Source organism: Octodon degus, unplaced genomic scaffold (genome assembly GCF_000260255.1).
Source record: "Octodon degus isolate 3935 unplaced genomic scaffold, OctDeg1.0 scaffold00271, whole genome shotgun sequence".
NCBI classification, from domain to species: domain Eukaryota; kingdom Metazoa; phylum Chordata; class Mammalia; order Rodentia; family Octodontidae; genus Octodon; species Octodon degus.
The window spans coordinates 1,633,084-1,649,695 of record NW_004524847.1 but is presented as its reverse complement, the minus strand read 5'-3'; the positions used below and the strand labels follow the sequence as shown (position 1 = coordinate 1,649,695).

Sequence of the window (16,612 nt, the reverse complement as noted above, 5' to 3'; positions counted from 1 at the left end):
GACTCCAAGATCAGTTCCCCTCAATGTCACAGCTGAGGGGCACAGTACGTGGCGCTGTTCTGCCACCCCCAACCGTGGGGCCACGCCTTCCGGTCCTCACCGGAGACAGGGCTGTTCCTTCCCTACCCGCAGCTCTTCCTCCTGCCTTTGCCTTTGCCGCCAACTCCGACCTCACAGTGAAGCTGTTCAGGGGTTCTGCCCTGCCCCCTAGAATTTCTTTTCCCCTAGAACTTGGAGGCAGGGAGTTTAGGGTCTGGGAGCAGAGTTGCTGTCATGCTGAGGGGAGGCCATAGCCTCTCAGCACGAAGGGAGGGTCCGCTGGGCCGAAGGTCTGCCAGTCACTATCACCAGATCAACATCTTCCTCGCCACTGCCTCCTTCCTTCCTATCTTCACCGCTGCCTTCATCCCACCGTCATCCTCCCCAGCGCCCCAGAGAATGGCAGGTGACAGGCACAAGGGCCGAGCTTTCCATGGTTAGCTTAGAAACATCCATGAAGACCCCACGAGGCTGGCTCTGTCACCACTCCTGTGCACAGGGGCAGAAGCAAGGACGCAGCAGGCAGCAGGCTCACTTCCGGTGGCGGCTGGCGGAGGGTGGCCCCAGACCCGATTCCAGGGCCGGCTCTCCATCACACTCTACGCCTTCTCTGGTGGGTCTGCTACCCAGAACGCACACGTCCCTCTTCACTGACAAAGGATGCCAGCTTTTCAGGGACACTCCACTGCTCCTTTAATTTATCCAACACCTGACAGAAGTCCTCGGGGATGCTTCCCATCCAGGAGAGGCTGTCAGGCCTGCTGCTACCTGTGCATCTCATTTTCTTCCTTCCAGCCCTCTCTGAGTCCAGACATCAGCTCTGCCCTTTGGGAATCCCAGGCTCATTGTCCAGTGTTCATTCAGAATTCTTGTGCTTGTGCCAGTGGTCACAGGGGACGGCATTTCCCTTATGCTTGTCAGTGTCATTGGCTTAACTTTAAGGCATGCGTTAAATTCTTCCTTGAAGCCAGCAATATTAGTACCAAAAAGAAAACTGTCTTTACCCTTGTGTTCAGGCCATGACTAAGCAGGTGTTTGTCTTTGCCCCGAGTGACAGGAGACACACTCAGGGCTGCGCTGCACTGACTAATTACCCTCACAGCCAGCGACACTGGTGGGTCCTCAGTGTCCTACTTTACACGGGGGTTAGCTTAGCTTCGCTTTCATTGTTATGTTTTGATTAAGTATTGCAGTATGCCTTAGGTGTTTCAAAACAGAGATAGCCCCAGGGAATGCTCTGAGGAGCACAGATTCAACGAGGCACCAGGAGGCGTCCAGGAAAGTGTCCCCAGGGAAGAAGTCTGAGCTGTCTGAGGACCACATCTTGGCCCCCAGCAGAGCACTGTTCTTCCATCACCCAGGTTTTGCCAGCAGAGGGATCTTTTAAACTATTCCATTCAGTGTTCTCCACAACTGTTGGAGCCAGAGGTGGTTTCTCACCTTGCAACCTCCTCCCCCATCTTCTGCAGGGTAGCAGGTGGGGGATGCTACCAGCTTGGGAGGCACAGACACAATGTGGAGTGGGCTGCTGTCACAGCACACCATGGAGTGGAGCCACGTGCAGTGACTGCGGCTTCTGCTGTGCTCAGCTTGGCATCCTGTGTGCCCCGGGCAGCCTTGGGGACGGTGATTTCTACCCATACACGAGTCACGCAAGACTCCTGAGGTGCGGAGGTCATGGGGAACCCCTGGAGGGCTCAGAGGGCCTACTTGTCTCCAGCCGCCAAGGGAAGCCCTGTGATTCCTTGGGTGGCCCCCAGGGCTGGTCCAGTATGGAAAGGCCTCAGAGGGTGAGACCACCAGCAGTGGATGAGGGGCCTGTGCTGCAGTTGTGCATCGCTTCCAAGACCCAGCATCTGGCTCACTCCAGATTTCTGCTGCTTTCTCTGTTTACGACCCTGGTGTTGTTACTAAAGTTCTTTGAGTGTGTGTGTGTGTGTGTGTGTGTGTGTGTGTACATGTGTTACTAGGCATTGAACCAAAGCCTTTGTGAATCCTCAGCCTTCTTTACTTTTTTCACTCTGAGAGAAGGTCTCACTACTAACTTATCCCTACTGAGCTCAAACTTGCAATCACCCTGCCTCCGCCTCCTAGAACGGTGAGGTCATAGGCATGGGCCATCAGGCCTCGTTTAACAGTAAACTCCACATTTGTAGAGCTGGTTAAGGAAACCAAACTCACACGGTCAGGTCAGGGGACAGAGGGAGACAGGAGCACGCCACGGTGGCACAGCCAAGGCTCAGCACCTCGGGGGCTCCTCACTAGGCCAGTGGCCAGGGGTCAAGTGTGAGGCCCTGGCTCTGACCCCCAGAGAAGCCAAGACCTCAGCACACTTCTGTCAGACGCACAGAGCAAATGACATCCTGGCTTGTGCACGACTTCAGCAGCTGCTGTGACCTTATGTCTTCAGCCCTTCCCCAGACATCGCTCCTGCAGAACGGGCGCGAAGCCACCCACAATCCATAACCGCAGAAGCACAGGACTCAGGAATAAATAATGACTCTCCGAGACCAGCTAACTTGGTTGGTATTTATAAGTTCCTGGCCACCTTGTTATTGCCAAGGACATCTGCCTCACCTCCTGGTTGCCCTGCTCAGCCTGCCCTCGCAATCTGTACTTACTGAAAAAAATAGCCATTGTCATGCTAAAAGCACAATGGGGCTTGCATGCTGCAGCACTAAATAACACCCATAAAACTATGAAAATGGCACGCTGGCATTAAAAGTTATTTTCTTGTGGACTTTTGTAAGATTCAATGCTTTTGTTCTCAAGAGCTCTGCTCTGGTATTTCAACTTCACACACACACACACACACACACACACACACACACCCCCAAACCCAAAACAAAACACCAGACAGAATTCCTGCAGAATGCCATCATCTCTCCCACAAAGGAGCACTTTGATTTTTGCAAATCAGGGAGCTAGCAACCACTGCAGTACACAGATTAATACTGATCCGCAATCATGGCTGCAGCCCTTGCAGTGGTGTTCAGCAGAAATTTACCTCTTTCTTGGTGAATTTTGGTGAGTGGTCATTTTTGTCGTCAATCACTATTGTGGCCGTTGCTGTGCCTGTTAACCCCACGTCCAGACCAGCCATATCTTGAGCTTCGATGATCAACTCGTACTTGGGGTTTTCCAGAGTCTGCAAAGCAAAACACAGCAGAAATGGCATTTATTTATTTATTTATTTATTTATTTATTTATTTATTTATGGGAGCCAGGGAGATAGCTCAGTGGTATAAGTGTCTGCCTTGCAAGTGCAAGGTCCTGAGTTTGATCCCAGTTCAAAAAAACAAACAAACAAAAAACCCTCAGATTTACTTAATTTAGGACAGGGTCTAAAGGGTCTACAGGGTTTCACTAGATAGATCAGATTCGCAGTGATTCTCCTGTTTTTAGCTTCCCAAGGGCTGGGGTTAGAGGCACGTGCCACCACTCTCAGTCTCAATCACTGTCTCGGAGTGTCCCTGGAGTGGGCCTGGCACAGGCACACTGGGGATTGAACCCCAGCAGCTGCGCTCTGCTGAAGCAGGTGCTTTATTCTGCTGAGCTATCTGGCCAGCCTAAATATGGCATTTAGATTTAGGTTACAGCCCAGGGAGATAGCTTAGCGGTCTAAGCGCTTGCCTGGCAAGCACAAGGACCCGGGTCTGATCACCAGTACTGTATACTGTGCTAGCCCCAGAGTCCTGGTACACCGTGCTGGCCACCAACACTGGGTGTGGTGGCACAGGCTGTAATCTCAGAGCTGGGGAGGATGAGACAGGAGGATCACTGGGAGTCCAAGCTGTGTAGTGAGACCCTATACCAAATGAGTACATAAATACAAGATTAAAAAACAAATTAGGTGTAGATTAGTGTTTGGGAATGTGGCCAGCAGTCCCCGCCCCAGGTGGATCTGTAATCAGTCACAGTGTTTTCACCTACTGGGTATAAAGCTTCCTTTGAAATCTCCCCAATATGACGGTCACTGTTCACAGATTGGAGATGGCCATGAGAGAGGGGACATGCGATATAGTTCAGAACATTCCATTCTGGGTTTGATGCTCCTAGCCACATCAGGCACTCCACAGTTGAATTCCTGAAGATGGACACCAAGCTACCTTGGGTGATGAAATCAGGATAAAGAAGGCAGCTTTGGGAGCTCACATTTGTTGAAATTTCTGGTGAACTAGGCTTTGAATTCCTGTACTTTATTAAAAAACGTTTATACTTAGTCATTCCAACAGGCATGTCAAACTGCACTGATTGTGCCCATTTTATCAAGTGAGGTTTTGGGTCACTTATGCTGGCATTGTCTGTTTAGTCTCCCAAAATGTGAAATTTGGGAAGTGGATTGTAATCCAACCACGATCTGATAAATTTAACATCAGAAGCACTGTACTGTCTGCTGCCTTTCATTGCCTGTGATTTTCACTTGGACTATTTGACAGATACTGGGCAACCGTTAAGCATCCCAAGCAACTACCTAGACAGCAGTGACACAGGGATGGAGAGACACTGGCTGGCAGCCAATGATGGTGCCCAGCTGAAGCACAGACACTCCTCGCCTGAGTCTTCTCCTGGTGCGGGCACCCACACTTCCTTTGGTGCTCCCCGACTGCTCTGCCTGTGCCATTTGGGTTGATTGTCTTCTTCTGCTTTCTGCCTAGCAGACTCGGCCAATGAGCCACTATCAGAGAGTGAGGTGGCCAGTGCAGGCCGGGCCCTGTGGGCAGCGGAGGGCAGGAGGAGCCGGGGGAGGGGGAGCGGTAGCTCCCAGGGGCTGTGGTGTGAGCCGAGACTGGCTCCATGGGGAGGCCGGGCGGGCCATCCTGCCCTGCAGTGGACATGGGCCACGAGCCAGCCTGAGAATAAAGCCAGGATGGTAGGAAAATTGCATGTGCACCTTGGAGAGAAACGACTGGTTCTCGGTGGCTGGGTTGGAGCGGCTTTGTCACACCGGGCTGCAGACCCCGCTGCCAAGGACTTTCCAGCTAATGAAGGCATTTATTTTCCTTATTTGCTTAAACCAATTTGGACTGGTTTCTTAATCACTCACACAGAGAGTCTGAATTGAACTGCGTTCAGCAACAAAAATAAAAGGTGTTTAAAATGGCACAAACAGCCCCACCAGTGTGACAGGTCCCAAACCCCTGGGTTATACCAAGCAATAATTAAGACAGTCCCTGAAGAGCAAAGCTCAGAAGAGCCATGGAGATCGCTGGGCTCCATCCACACCCGGGAGCTTCCACAGCAGAAGGACTAGCTTGAGGCTAGCTCTGCCCAAAACTTGCAATTCTCTTTGAAAGGTGGATAGCTGTTTACTCCCACAGGCCTTTATGGGTTATTTCTGTAACTGAAAGCTTCTGAGCTAGTAATTTAAGGAGTACTGGTTTGATCAGTTGGGTAAAATGGTACCCGATCATGGAGGGGATGCTGATGTGTTCCCGGGCAGCTCTGCATGTGACATTTTGGCTTACGCCAGCGCCAACAGAACGGATGTGCACAAAGTTGTCTAACTGCTGGGTGCACATGGAGTCTGGACAGCTGTGCTGTAATTCGCCCAGGGGACCACCCTTCCTCCAGGGAGTTCAGCAGGGCTGCCTCCGCCCTGATCTAGTTGTGGTCATGTGGCTCAGGCCTGGAAGTCAACAGGGCTTCCCGTTTCCAGGGCCATATGATGGCTGCATAAACCAAGTGGTCGCCCAGAGACTGAGGTTCAGTTCTGGACCTGACTGTTTTTCAGAACGCTTAGTGAAAAGCAGTTCTCTTTCTGTGGAAACTGACGGTGGCAGTCACCGATCTGGAGCTGGCCCTGGGGAATCTGGACCCACTCGGAGAAAGGCAGCCTGAGAATGCAGGCAGCACAGACTGAGGGCCAGAGGTGGCGTCCTCCGAACGTGGCTTGAGCCCACGTCCCAGCTGTCCTTTGGCCAGTTCGCCTTCCGATTTTGTGAACTCAAGGCACCAAGACATTTTCCCTTTCCTCGAGACACTTGATTTAGATGGTCAGTGAGCAGCAGCCAGGCAGTTTTGACTACTATTGCAACTAATGGGATGATCAATTATCTGGTTATTAACAAGGAAGAATAAGAGCTGTCCTACCGCAGCACTGTGCCCCAACAGACTCTTTATGATGGCATTCTAGGCATTTCATAAATTCATCTTTTTAACCATTTTCTCCTGTACAAAAATAATTCTTTTTGTTCAGAAAATGTTTTTTATTTTATTTTATTTAGTTGGCTGATGTGACCCCTTAACTGGCACACAGTGAGCAGCCTGTCCCACTGTTGTGCTGGGGGCCAGAGACAGTGGTGGGAGGCATCGGATCTCTTCCTAAGGAGGTCAAGGGACAAGCTGGGGGACAGCCCCACCCCCGCGGAGGTAACTTCTGCTCAAGTTGGTCTCTGTTAAGCAGAGGCCAGTGCACATTCCTGATAGCAGAGGATGGGCAGACTCTTCGGTGGGGCTCCTTTGTAGTCTGACAAAGTTTCTAAATAACTTCTAAAAATGAACCCATCAATTCCCATCTCCTGGAGTAAATAAAACTTTACAGCTATAATGGGAAATAGATTGATTAATCCAGTGGGGAATCAATTAGACTATGAAGCAGATAAATTATAGGGCTTGGGATGAGCTATTTCAACAACTTCAAATTTCTGGCTAGTGCTAAAAATGTTTTTATTACTAAAATATTTTTGCAACTGTGTAGGAAAATAAAAATGATGCAGTCATTTCTAAGGTGTAAATTTTGTATCCTTCTCCACCCTTGGGCCACTCTAGTCCTAAGGTGCAGGCAATATTGTTTGGTTGGTGTGTCTCCTGCCTTCATCTGGACATCACACACACACACACACACACACACACACACCCTGACACACACATACTCAGTACGCACATTTGCACACACACACACACACACACACACACACACATCCACAGAACCCCATCCCCCAGCTGTACGTTGCATTTTGCCGTCTCCCTCAGTCAACCGCCACCACTGGGGCTGCTTCCGAGTTCCACTATGACCTGCAACGCGAAGATCAAATGCTGCTGGTATTTTGTTTTTTTTCTATAATGAATATGAAATAGAACGATAACTTAAGGGGAGTAACCCATAGTAAAGGTACCCTCCTGCGAAATGCAAAAGACCAGCTCCGTATTTAAGAATGAGAGAAGACTCCACATGCATTGCTGAGCTTTCGCAGCTCCTTGCTCTCGGCATGTCATGCTGGCTGAACCTCCCCTGAGAAGCCCTGCCTGCTCCCGTGGTCACGCTGCCTGAGTGCGTAGGCTCAGTGCTGCCCACCTCCCTCGCAGGCCACTCTGCACTGGTTCCCCCGCCAGACCAGACCTTGGCTCGCCGGCAGCTAGCTATGGGTGACCTTCTTGGCAAAGCTCTCCTGATCCAAGAAATGGGCTCCAGTGGCCACAGGTCGTGTGCAACTCCCTCGGTGTCTAAGTTACTTTTCTTGTTGCTGAGATAACATACCCAATACCTGAAGTTACAGGAGGAAAGCTTCATTTGGCTCCCAGTGCACAGAGGTTTTAGCTCATAGCTGGTTGGCTCTAAGGCAGGGTGGCAGCAAGCAGCAAGCAGTGAGCAAGCGACGAGAGCAGCCCTCTTTCTGTCTCTTATATTTTATCCAGGCTGCCTACTGTTAGAGCAGGAAGCACTCACGCCCTCCATCTTAGCACTACACTGTGAATCTATCCCAGCATGGCGTCCTCGGCCTCGTGTCACACATGGTAGGTCCACCCACCTCTGAAAGCCCCTCTGATGACTGCACGAGGCTTCGTCTAGAAACCAGCCATGGCTCTCGGCCAGAGCTGGCAGACTCAACCCACTCCCCATCCAGGCTGGGACAGGCAGATTCTGAGAATATGGAATGTGAGTGGAGGGCCAATCCTCTTACTTTCCCCATACAACTCCAGGGTGCAAGGCATGTTTGTGTATGTGTTGCTTTCTTTCCTTCTTTCTTTTTAAAAAATGTATTTAGGACAGGGTCTGCTGGGTCTACAGGGTCTCACTACATAGATCGGAGTTGTAGTGAGCCTACTGTTTTCAGCCTCCCAAAACGCTGGGATTATAGGCATGTGCCACTACACCCAATCTCAATCACGATCTCAGCGTGCCCCGTGGGAGGGGCCAGCATGGTAGGCTGGGGACTGAACCCAGCCACTGTGTCTGCCTAAGCAGGCCCTTTAGTCTGTTGAGCTATCAGGCCGGCCCATGTGCTGCTTTCTGGAATATTTCAGGAGGAAAATCACTGCCCTCATGTTTCTCTGTCTTTATGAGAGGCACTGAACTCTGGGGGCAAGACCTTTGTCTGTCTAGCTGCTCTGTCACTAGGCAAATGGACTGAACAGGACAGAGAACAGCCCACGGCCCTCCCACGCTCAAACTGTGCTCTCCATGGGCTCCTGCTGCCTGTGTCTATCCGCCTCAAGGCTCAGAGACGAGGTGGGTGCCATCACCTCCAATCCTGTCTATCCAGCCTGAGCCTCAGAGGAGAGCTAGGCCTCCAACTCCAGCAAGCTTTCTGAAAGGTGCAAGCCCTGTTCTCAAAGCTTTGCTGTCCCTCCACCCGCCAGCTTCAGCTGTCTCCTGGGCTCCATACCGTATGCCAGTATGGGCCCCTGAGGTTCTCTGAGGTACAGAAGCAGCCAGAATCAGTGTGGGCTGCCAGGCACCAAACGCACCTGTGGTGGAGACAGTGCCATGTGTTCACCAAGTCCTACTTCCCTGGACTCGAGGAACAAGAAGTCAGGCCAATGGCCCATCTCCGTGCAGCGAGGCAAGCTACAGGACTGACGCTGACCAAAGGGTGAGGTGCACGTGGCGCCCTGAGCTTTCCTCAACCCCCATTTTCCACTTCCTTGAAAGGAAGAAGCCTGGCTCCCTGACCAGCTGCGTGAGCGGAGCCCCTTTCTAGTCCACTCTGTGCCGCATTCTGAGCTGGACTCAGGCCACTCTTCAGATTCAGGGACTGCTGCGGTGCTTAGCTCCCCTTCCCTCCAGGAGGCGAGAGCTGTGTTTCTCGTTGTTTATTCTGAATTCCATGTGCTAGCTCCCTAGGTGCACGGCACAAATTTCCAGTGCAGGAGCCATGCCTTTGCCCCCGAGGCCTCTCTAGGACTCAGCACCACAGGTGGCAATTTATTTTCATTCTTGGCAATGATGCTTTATTATTGTTTTCCTGAACTAAATTATATCTTAAGGCCGGAACATATGAGTGGTGCTTCCAAGCCACTGCCACCGGTCTCCAGCATCTACTCCGATTTCAGGGAGCTCTAGAGTCCTAAGGAGGTGGGATTCTCCTTTGCCCAAGAGATACACTGTGTCCAACTTGAAAACAGAATTGGCACCTCTGATTTTCCCATCTGACCTGTAAGATATACCTGCGAGGGCTGGTAAGGTAGCTCAGCGGTCCAGAGCACCTGCTTAAGCAAGTTTAGGCAGGTATGCAGGGACTGCGGTTTGATCCCCGGCACCACAAGCTGTGCCAGTCCCGTCCCTGGGTGGGCTGAGCTGGCCACAAAAAAAAAAAAAAAAAAAAAAAAAAAAAAAAAAGATGTATCTGCGAGATCCGGGCTGCTCTTTAGGTCTGCATCCCACAGTCCCACATGTCCCCTGCTCTGGCGATCGTCCCCTGGGTGTCCCGAACCATTGGGAAGTATCGATCCCTGACGCAGAGGGAGATGATGTGTCTTTGGCAAGAACCTCGGTGTCTCCACAGACACAGGCTAGGTTTGCTGAGCATGCTGATTTGAAAACTAAACATTTCATTTTGAGAAAGGAATCAAGCTGTGTCATTAAATATGGCTCGTAATCAATCTCAGGACCCTTGATGTCCTACACAGCAACACCGACTTCTACGCAAGTACGCGTTTAACGGAACGTTTATCACTAAATAATGGCAGCGGTGGGCGAAGCCGACGAGCAGTCACACGGAGAGCCTCTGCCATCAGCCCCCGCACGTACCGGCCCTCTCTGCTCACCCCTTCCCTGCATCTCTTGCTGCAGATTGTGGGTTTCTCTCCAGTGCACGCCACTTTTTCTTGCTTTTGAATGTTACCTGTCTGCTTCTTCACACGGGTGGTTTCGTGCTTCTGCTAATGGCCACTTTCCCTGGCCTGCAGGTCTCTGAAGGCTAGGGCCTGAGCGGCACAGGCTAGCCGACAGGAAGGCGGCAGGAAGCTCCGACCAAGTGCGATTTCCCTGGGTCCGTCGCTTACTAGATCTCAGTGATCTCAGCTGAGCTACCGATGCCTTCCTCTCCTGATGACTTCCTCTCCTGATGCCTTCCTCACGTCAGTTTCCTCATCTCAACAGTGGGGAGAATAACAGCACTCCGAGGGCATGTGCTGGATAGAGGAGGCAAGAAGACCTGCGAAGCGGAGAGCTGGACTCCAGGCTTAGCAGTTAGCAGCTGTTACGCGGGGTGGGGTCTTTGAGTCCTCTTCTAGAGATGATGAGGCATGAACAGGAGGGGGATCTTCAGCAAGGTCACAGGAATGGAATCCTGGCCGCGGGCCCCTCGTGAGCCAGGGCCTGGACCCTCCCCCATCAATGCTTCGGGGGAGACTGCAGAAGCTGGACCCGCACAGCAGTTACAGCCCTGGAAGAGCCCAGTAAGCGGAGGATATCATGGAGCAGGGTTCGTGGGCAAGAAGCTGTGACATCACAAATTCCTATGGGCTGAAGTCACTAAGCTTTAAGGTAAATTCGTTACGCAGTGCTACATAAGGAACAGTTTTTCCTCTAGCGCTTACTGCAGCCTGTGATGTTCCTGTCTATTGATTACTAGCTTATTGGCTCTCTTGACCACGACAGTCTGAGCTCTGTTAGATGAGGGGCCGCGTCTTGTTTAGCGCTTCATCTTCTGCTACTAATTCAGTCCTAGGGATGTCACAACTGCATAATGATTAGCCAGCTATGGATGTATGTTTTTACAATCATGAATGATAGAGAATGGTGTATCTATATATGTTTGCCCACAGAGGCTTCTCGGGTGTAACGTGTGTCCATTTTGGTGGTTCCAGGGTTGGTCTGTGAGCTGATTTGATGTGATGTCACTCCAGTGCGTGTAGGTGGAAGAGACACAAAGTCAGCCGCTGAGAGCTGGTAAGAACCGAGTCCAGTACACACACTCTGCTTCAGGAGTTCAGCAAAGTCGCAAGCAGGAATTTTGCCAGCGTGACCCTTTGCTGTCTAGCGTGTCCGGCACTGCTGATGGGAAGTGCTAGTGTGAGCCGTACGGCGAGACAGGCTGCAGTTCCCTCAGCTGTCGGCGCATCTGCCCTGCCCACCAGGAGGGCCGCTGCCAGGCTCCTGGCGCCACGTTTCCCAGAGAGCCCACATTCTTCTCTGAGTCATGGCACCTGCCACCTGGTCTATAAATATCACACCAGATTGGGGAAAACATTATCTGAAGCAGAAGGAATTGTTGTCTGTCTGGGCTTTGATTTATCCACTCGAACCACATCACACTGGGAATAGGCAGTCCATAAATCCAGTGGGAGGTTCACACGTACCCTCGTAAGCAGCAGCCGACTCCCACTGCAGGTAGCAAGAGTCACCTTTCCGTGTGCTCCCCGGGCACCACCAGCGACAGGTGAAGCTGCTGTGACGGCTGCGTGTCCTGAGGCCGCTTCCCCTTGCTTCCCAGGGCTAATGTGAACATCCATGTTCCTGGCTGTCACCTGCTGCTTTTTCATGCTGGGCTGGAGCGCGGTGGATAAGGAGCAGAACTCATTTGCCCGGATTTACTGGCTACTGACAAAGCCGGCAGGGTGGAGAAGCAACAGGGGAAATAAACAGTGCCCGCTAGACATATGTGGTGGGATAACCCAAGTGATAGATTGGAGGTTGAGGGGCACCAGAAGCAAGCAAAACATTTCCACGCGAAGCATACAGCTCCGGATGTTATTGATGAGTTATAGTAAACAAACTGTCAGTGGCGTTCACAGCCTACCTGGGAGAATCAACTCCTTCAGACCCACACTGGCAAATAGTTCACATTCAGGTGGTTCTACTGAAACATTTATTTAGTGTTTACTATGTTCAAGAAACTCTTCGAGGAAGTGATGAACAATGCAGAGCTGCCTGTGGTGGGTTTTTAGCCCCAAGAAATGAACCAAAAGAAAATATCTAAGTCCAGGGAGGCAAGTGCTATGGGATGGTCCTGGGTAAGGTCTGTGTGAAAGAAGGAGAGTGCAGGGCACCCAGGTGGGCTGTGTGGAGCCTGTTCAATTCCCTAGACTCTCATTGAGCATTTGCTGTGTGTCAGACATTGTGCTGCATGGTGGATGAATGACAAGAACCAAGCTCAGGAGCAGAGAGAGACCTGCACTGAGAAAACCGGAGCAAATAAGCTGGCATGAGCGAGGGGGACTGTGGCAACACAGAGGAGAGGCCTGTGGACCTGGGCCCTGTGGTTGGCCGTGGGGTCTGGAGGAAAGTAAGGGGCGAAGCCTTCTGAAGGTGCTGCCTACTTTGGGATGTGGAAAAGGACTATGGAAGGAGGTCTGTCTCTGTGGGGACCAGCTATTCCAAAGCCTGCCCCTGGGCCTGCTCCAGATCATGCTACGGAAAGAGAAGGAGATGGAAGCTGCTTCTACTGCCCCTGGGCCCCTGGCTTGGTGGACCCCACACAGGCATCAGCAGCCTGTGGGGCAGCAGCAGAGTGAGCTGTGTGCTCAGGAGGTGCAGCTGGGGAACGGCGTGGCCCTTTGGCCGGGACAGCATCGGCAGCTTTCCTGTGGCTTCTGCTTATTGCAGGTCTGGGGCTGAGTCTTCATGCAAAGGGTAGGTGTGCATGGAATGAACTTGGGGAAGGGAGCAACCAGAGAAGAACCTGGAGGCGCAGGCTGAGGACAGGCCCTGAGGCCACTGGGGTCAAGCTCTGTGAGGCGGGATGCAGGCTATGGGTCCCCGAAAGTCCCCAGAGGACCCTTGGAGCCCCACCTTCCAAGACTCCCAGCAAGGAGACAAAGGGAATCTCCAGTGGGTACAGCTGGCTCAGAACTGAACATGTCTGTGTTTCTTGTTTATTTGAGTGAGACAAAGAAATAGTGACCCCTAAAGATGAGGAAAAATGAAATATGGTGTCAAGGCTCTTCACGAGGGCTTTGGCACTGTTTTGCACTGTACTGTGTGTTCATCGCTGTCTTCCTGGCTGTGGGCCACCATCTGGCACAGCAGTATCACACCTGGTCCCAGCAGGTGTTCAGGATGTGGAGTGTGAGTGGGTGCTTGGTCTAGGATGCATGGGGAGCCAGGGGTGGCTCCTTCACACACAGGCGGTCCCCAGAACTGGCGCTAGGATGCCCTGGGGGGGTGCCTTATCTCACCATTCTCTATGAGCATGGAACACTCATAGGTCAGTACGGGTCTTAGGTACATTAATTTAAACTCTCCTGCTTAGGATGCAGTACAAATGAAACACGGAAAAGTTTCCCAGAGGTTATCCTTTGTGAAAATTCCCTTATGTCCTCCATTCTGGAAAAAAAGTGCATTCCTGGAAAGTACTGGACTGCAGTGCCTTCTACCCTACATCTGCTTCTGACCCTCTTCTAGATGCCTCTGCTTTACTGTTCCCTCTCGGTGCCGTCCCCTGTCCCCTGCCTGCAGGCCTTTCTCCCTAGTGACGTCAGCACTGGTGGCACTCGTGAGCTGCCCTCAGCCATTCTCTGCAGACAACCCGCTGCCAAGTGCAGCACGTGCTCCTCTGGACCCTTCCAGAGATGACTGTCTTTATTGTCTGGCCGTCATAGGACCTGCATCCCCCGCGGCCTGCCCTGAGTCACATCCATTGCTTCTGAACTGGCCCCTCTGCTTCCTTCCGCATCGCTCACCACCCTCAGCAGGGTAGAAGGAGGTGTCCACAGCACTGCCTGCTCTGCGCCCCGGTACACCCTCCAATCGCCCGTCAGCAGCTGGACACAGCGTCCCAGCACCTCATGAGCAAATGACAAGCCCTCGTCCCATCTTGTCCCCTCACATGGCACAGAGTTCCTGTGACACCGGGCTGTCTGCAGCTCACAGTGCCCTGTCCTCTGCCCACACCACCCTGATCCCTTGTGCACCATCCCTGGGAAACACTCTGTCCTTAAAATTGTCACTCAGGTGGTGTCCCCATCAAGCAGCCTTCTTTGTCTTCCCAGAGCTACTCTTGCTGCTTTCTTGGCGCCATTTATAGCCATGAGGAACGCTTCTCTTTTGGGTGACTTAGTGACACTGTGTAGCGCTGTCCACTGTGCAGGGTGCTAAGTCACATCACGCATCACGCAGAGCACACAGGGGTGAGCGAAAGCTGCCGTCCAGCTTGGGCTCGGGAACCGTGCGTGTCTTTTTCTGTCCATTTTATTTTTTAAAATTTTAATGGAGGGGCCGGGGAGATGGCTCAGTAGAATAAGTGCTTGCCTGGCAAGTGCAAGGGCCTGAGTTCAATCCCCAGTTCCGAAAAAAAAAAAAAATTAATTGGTGCATTGTAATCACGTCATTCTACGGTGTACTGGTGTGATATTGTGTGCAGTTGTGTATGGCAAACCAGAGTAATTAGCTTTTGCATCCCCTGAAACATTTATCATTTCTTTTTTTGCAAAGAGGCTGCAAACTTCTTTCCTCCAGCTGTTTTGAAACATAATAAATTCTCTAGACTAGAGTCACCCAGCTGTGCAAAAGGGCATCAGAACTTCCTCTCCCTAGCTAACTGGATTTGGGTACCTGTTATCTAGCTTCTCTCTATTCTGTCCCCTCCCTGTCCTGGCTTCTGGTGACCACTATCCTACAGCATTCACATCTTCTAAGGCAGACAGAACAATGGCCCCCAAAGACGTCCATGTCCTACGGACTTTGTGAAAGATCTTGCAGTGAGGAGACTCCCCAGGGCTGTCTGAATGTCCTCCCAAGAGCACTTGGAAGAGGGAGGAAGAAGAGAGGAGGAGGTGGAGGCTGCTTTGAGCCTGCTACGCTGCTGGCCATTAGGGGAGGGACAGGCTGTAAGCCCAGGAGAGCAGGAGGCCTCCAGGAGCTGGACAGTCAAGGACATGCGCTTCTGCTGGGCCCTCCAGAGAAGCCAGCCCTGCTACAGCTTGACCTTAGCACGGGGAGGTGCAAGACTCACTCTGGGTTTCGAACCTGCAGAAGTAATAACCATACACTTGTGTCATTTGAAGTCACTAACTGTGGTCACTGTTACAGGACCCATGAGAAGCTGACACAGTCCGTGGGGAGCTCAGATGTCCACTAGCCTCCAGCTCCAAGAGGCGACAGGCTTACCAGCTGTTGCCCTCGCCCGCCTCCCAGGGCTACCCGCCTTCCCACTCAGCTTCCTGTCACTTCCTTTCCAACCCTCTGGAGTACAATGGCCTCCAGACCTCTCCTGCAAAGCCTGCCCAGCAGGAAGACGAATGTGCTCCCAGCCTGGTGGGGTGTATGGCAAATCAGTCTGTGGGCGGCTTCACCTCATGTGCCTGGCAGTCTGCAGAGAGGCAGGGAGGGCAAGGACCTGCCTCCTGCTCCGTCCTGTCACGTCCCCAACACCTGGCTGTCTGAGACACAGAGCTCCTGATACATTGCCTTGCTGTGAGCTTTTGGCCACTGCCTTTGAAAATACATGGAGCTTACTCAAAATCACGCAGGGGAGGTGTCTCACGGGCTGAGTCCAGTCTCTCCACGGACATCGAATGACTTTCGTGGGTGGATGATGGCAGTCACTGCACAGCACCTGGCCTCCAGTCTCCATTCTGGGCCATGGAGGTCACTGGTCCAGTGGCCAGGCTGGGTGAGGTCAGACTGGCCCAGTGGGTCTCTGGTTATGCAGGTGGGCTGGGGAGGAGGCTGCAGCTTTCCTGGAGTGAGTGGGAGAAGACCCTTCCTGCCTTATGGTGCAACATTCATGCAAGGGGCGCCTCTGGGTGCTTAGGGACCACCAGGGTGGGCTCTCCTTCACCGCCAGGCTTCTCCTAGCCCCGTCTCAGCCCAGGCCAGACACTCATCCTCAGCCCACATGCAGGACAGAAAGGGCCTGACAGAGTGGGAGGGGTGGGAGCCTCTGGTGGGTGGGCCTGTGCTGAAATGACCTTTCAAAAAACACAAACAGGCTCGGGAAAGTGTTGCTCAGATAAACCTCCTTGAAGCCAGTTGGGGGCTGTCGCTGGCGGCCCTGGGGGGCCATCATTGCCACAGTGTAAAATCAGGAAACTCCTGTTCCTGGCGTTCACCAAGCACTCGCAGAAAGCAAATAGCTTTTGTTGGGCTTCAATTCATTACCATCTAAAATGTCATTCTCTGTGTGGGTAATAAAAGAGAATACGTTTTATTGTAGCTCCTTATGTTAAGGTTTTACAAAATCTGTTATTAAATGATCTACGTAGAATCTAAATGAGTCTTACTAGGTTACACGAAGTGGCAAGGTGGTCTTTTGCCTTCCTCGCCCCCACATCAAGTGCAGCGGAGGAGCGAGAGGAGCGGTGCCCTCTGCACGCTGGTCAGACGAAAAACTGTGCTCTGCTGGGTAATCGGCATCACAAAGTTACACCCTGGTCACAACATCCAGAGAATTCAATTACGGACTCC

At 52.1% G+C, this 16,612-nt stretch overlaps 1 protein-coding gene and 1 long non-coding RNA gene across 2 annotated transcripts in view; both read right to left on the bottom strand.

Moving 5' to 3' along the window:
- The window catches only part of Cdh13 (cadherin 13), a 1,069,859-nt gene that overhangs the window by 167,708 nt on the left and 885,539 nt on the right, over positions 1–16,612 (bottom strand). Inside the window, exon 8 of the mRNA XM_004646558.2 lies at positions 3,047–3,187. Within this exon, the coding sequence (XP_004646615.1) occupies positions 3,047–3,187 (141 nt within the window). The remainder of the gene's footprint in view (positions 1–3,046; positions 3,188–16,612) is intronic.
- Positions 3,649–16,550, bottom strand: LOC111814116. The gene is made up of 3 exons (XR_002819186.1): positions 16,538–16,550; positions 4,218–4,221; positions 3,649–3,734 (listed from the first exon to the last, which is right to left on the bottom strand). It is a non-coding gene; the product is annotated as an uncharacterized LOC111814116 (long non-coding RNA).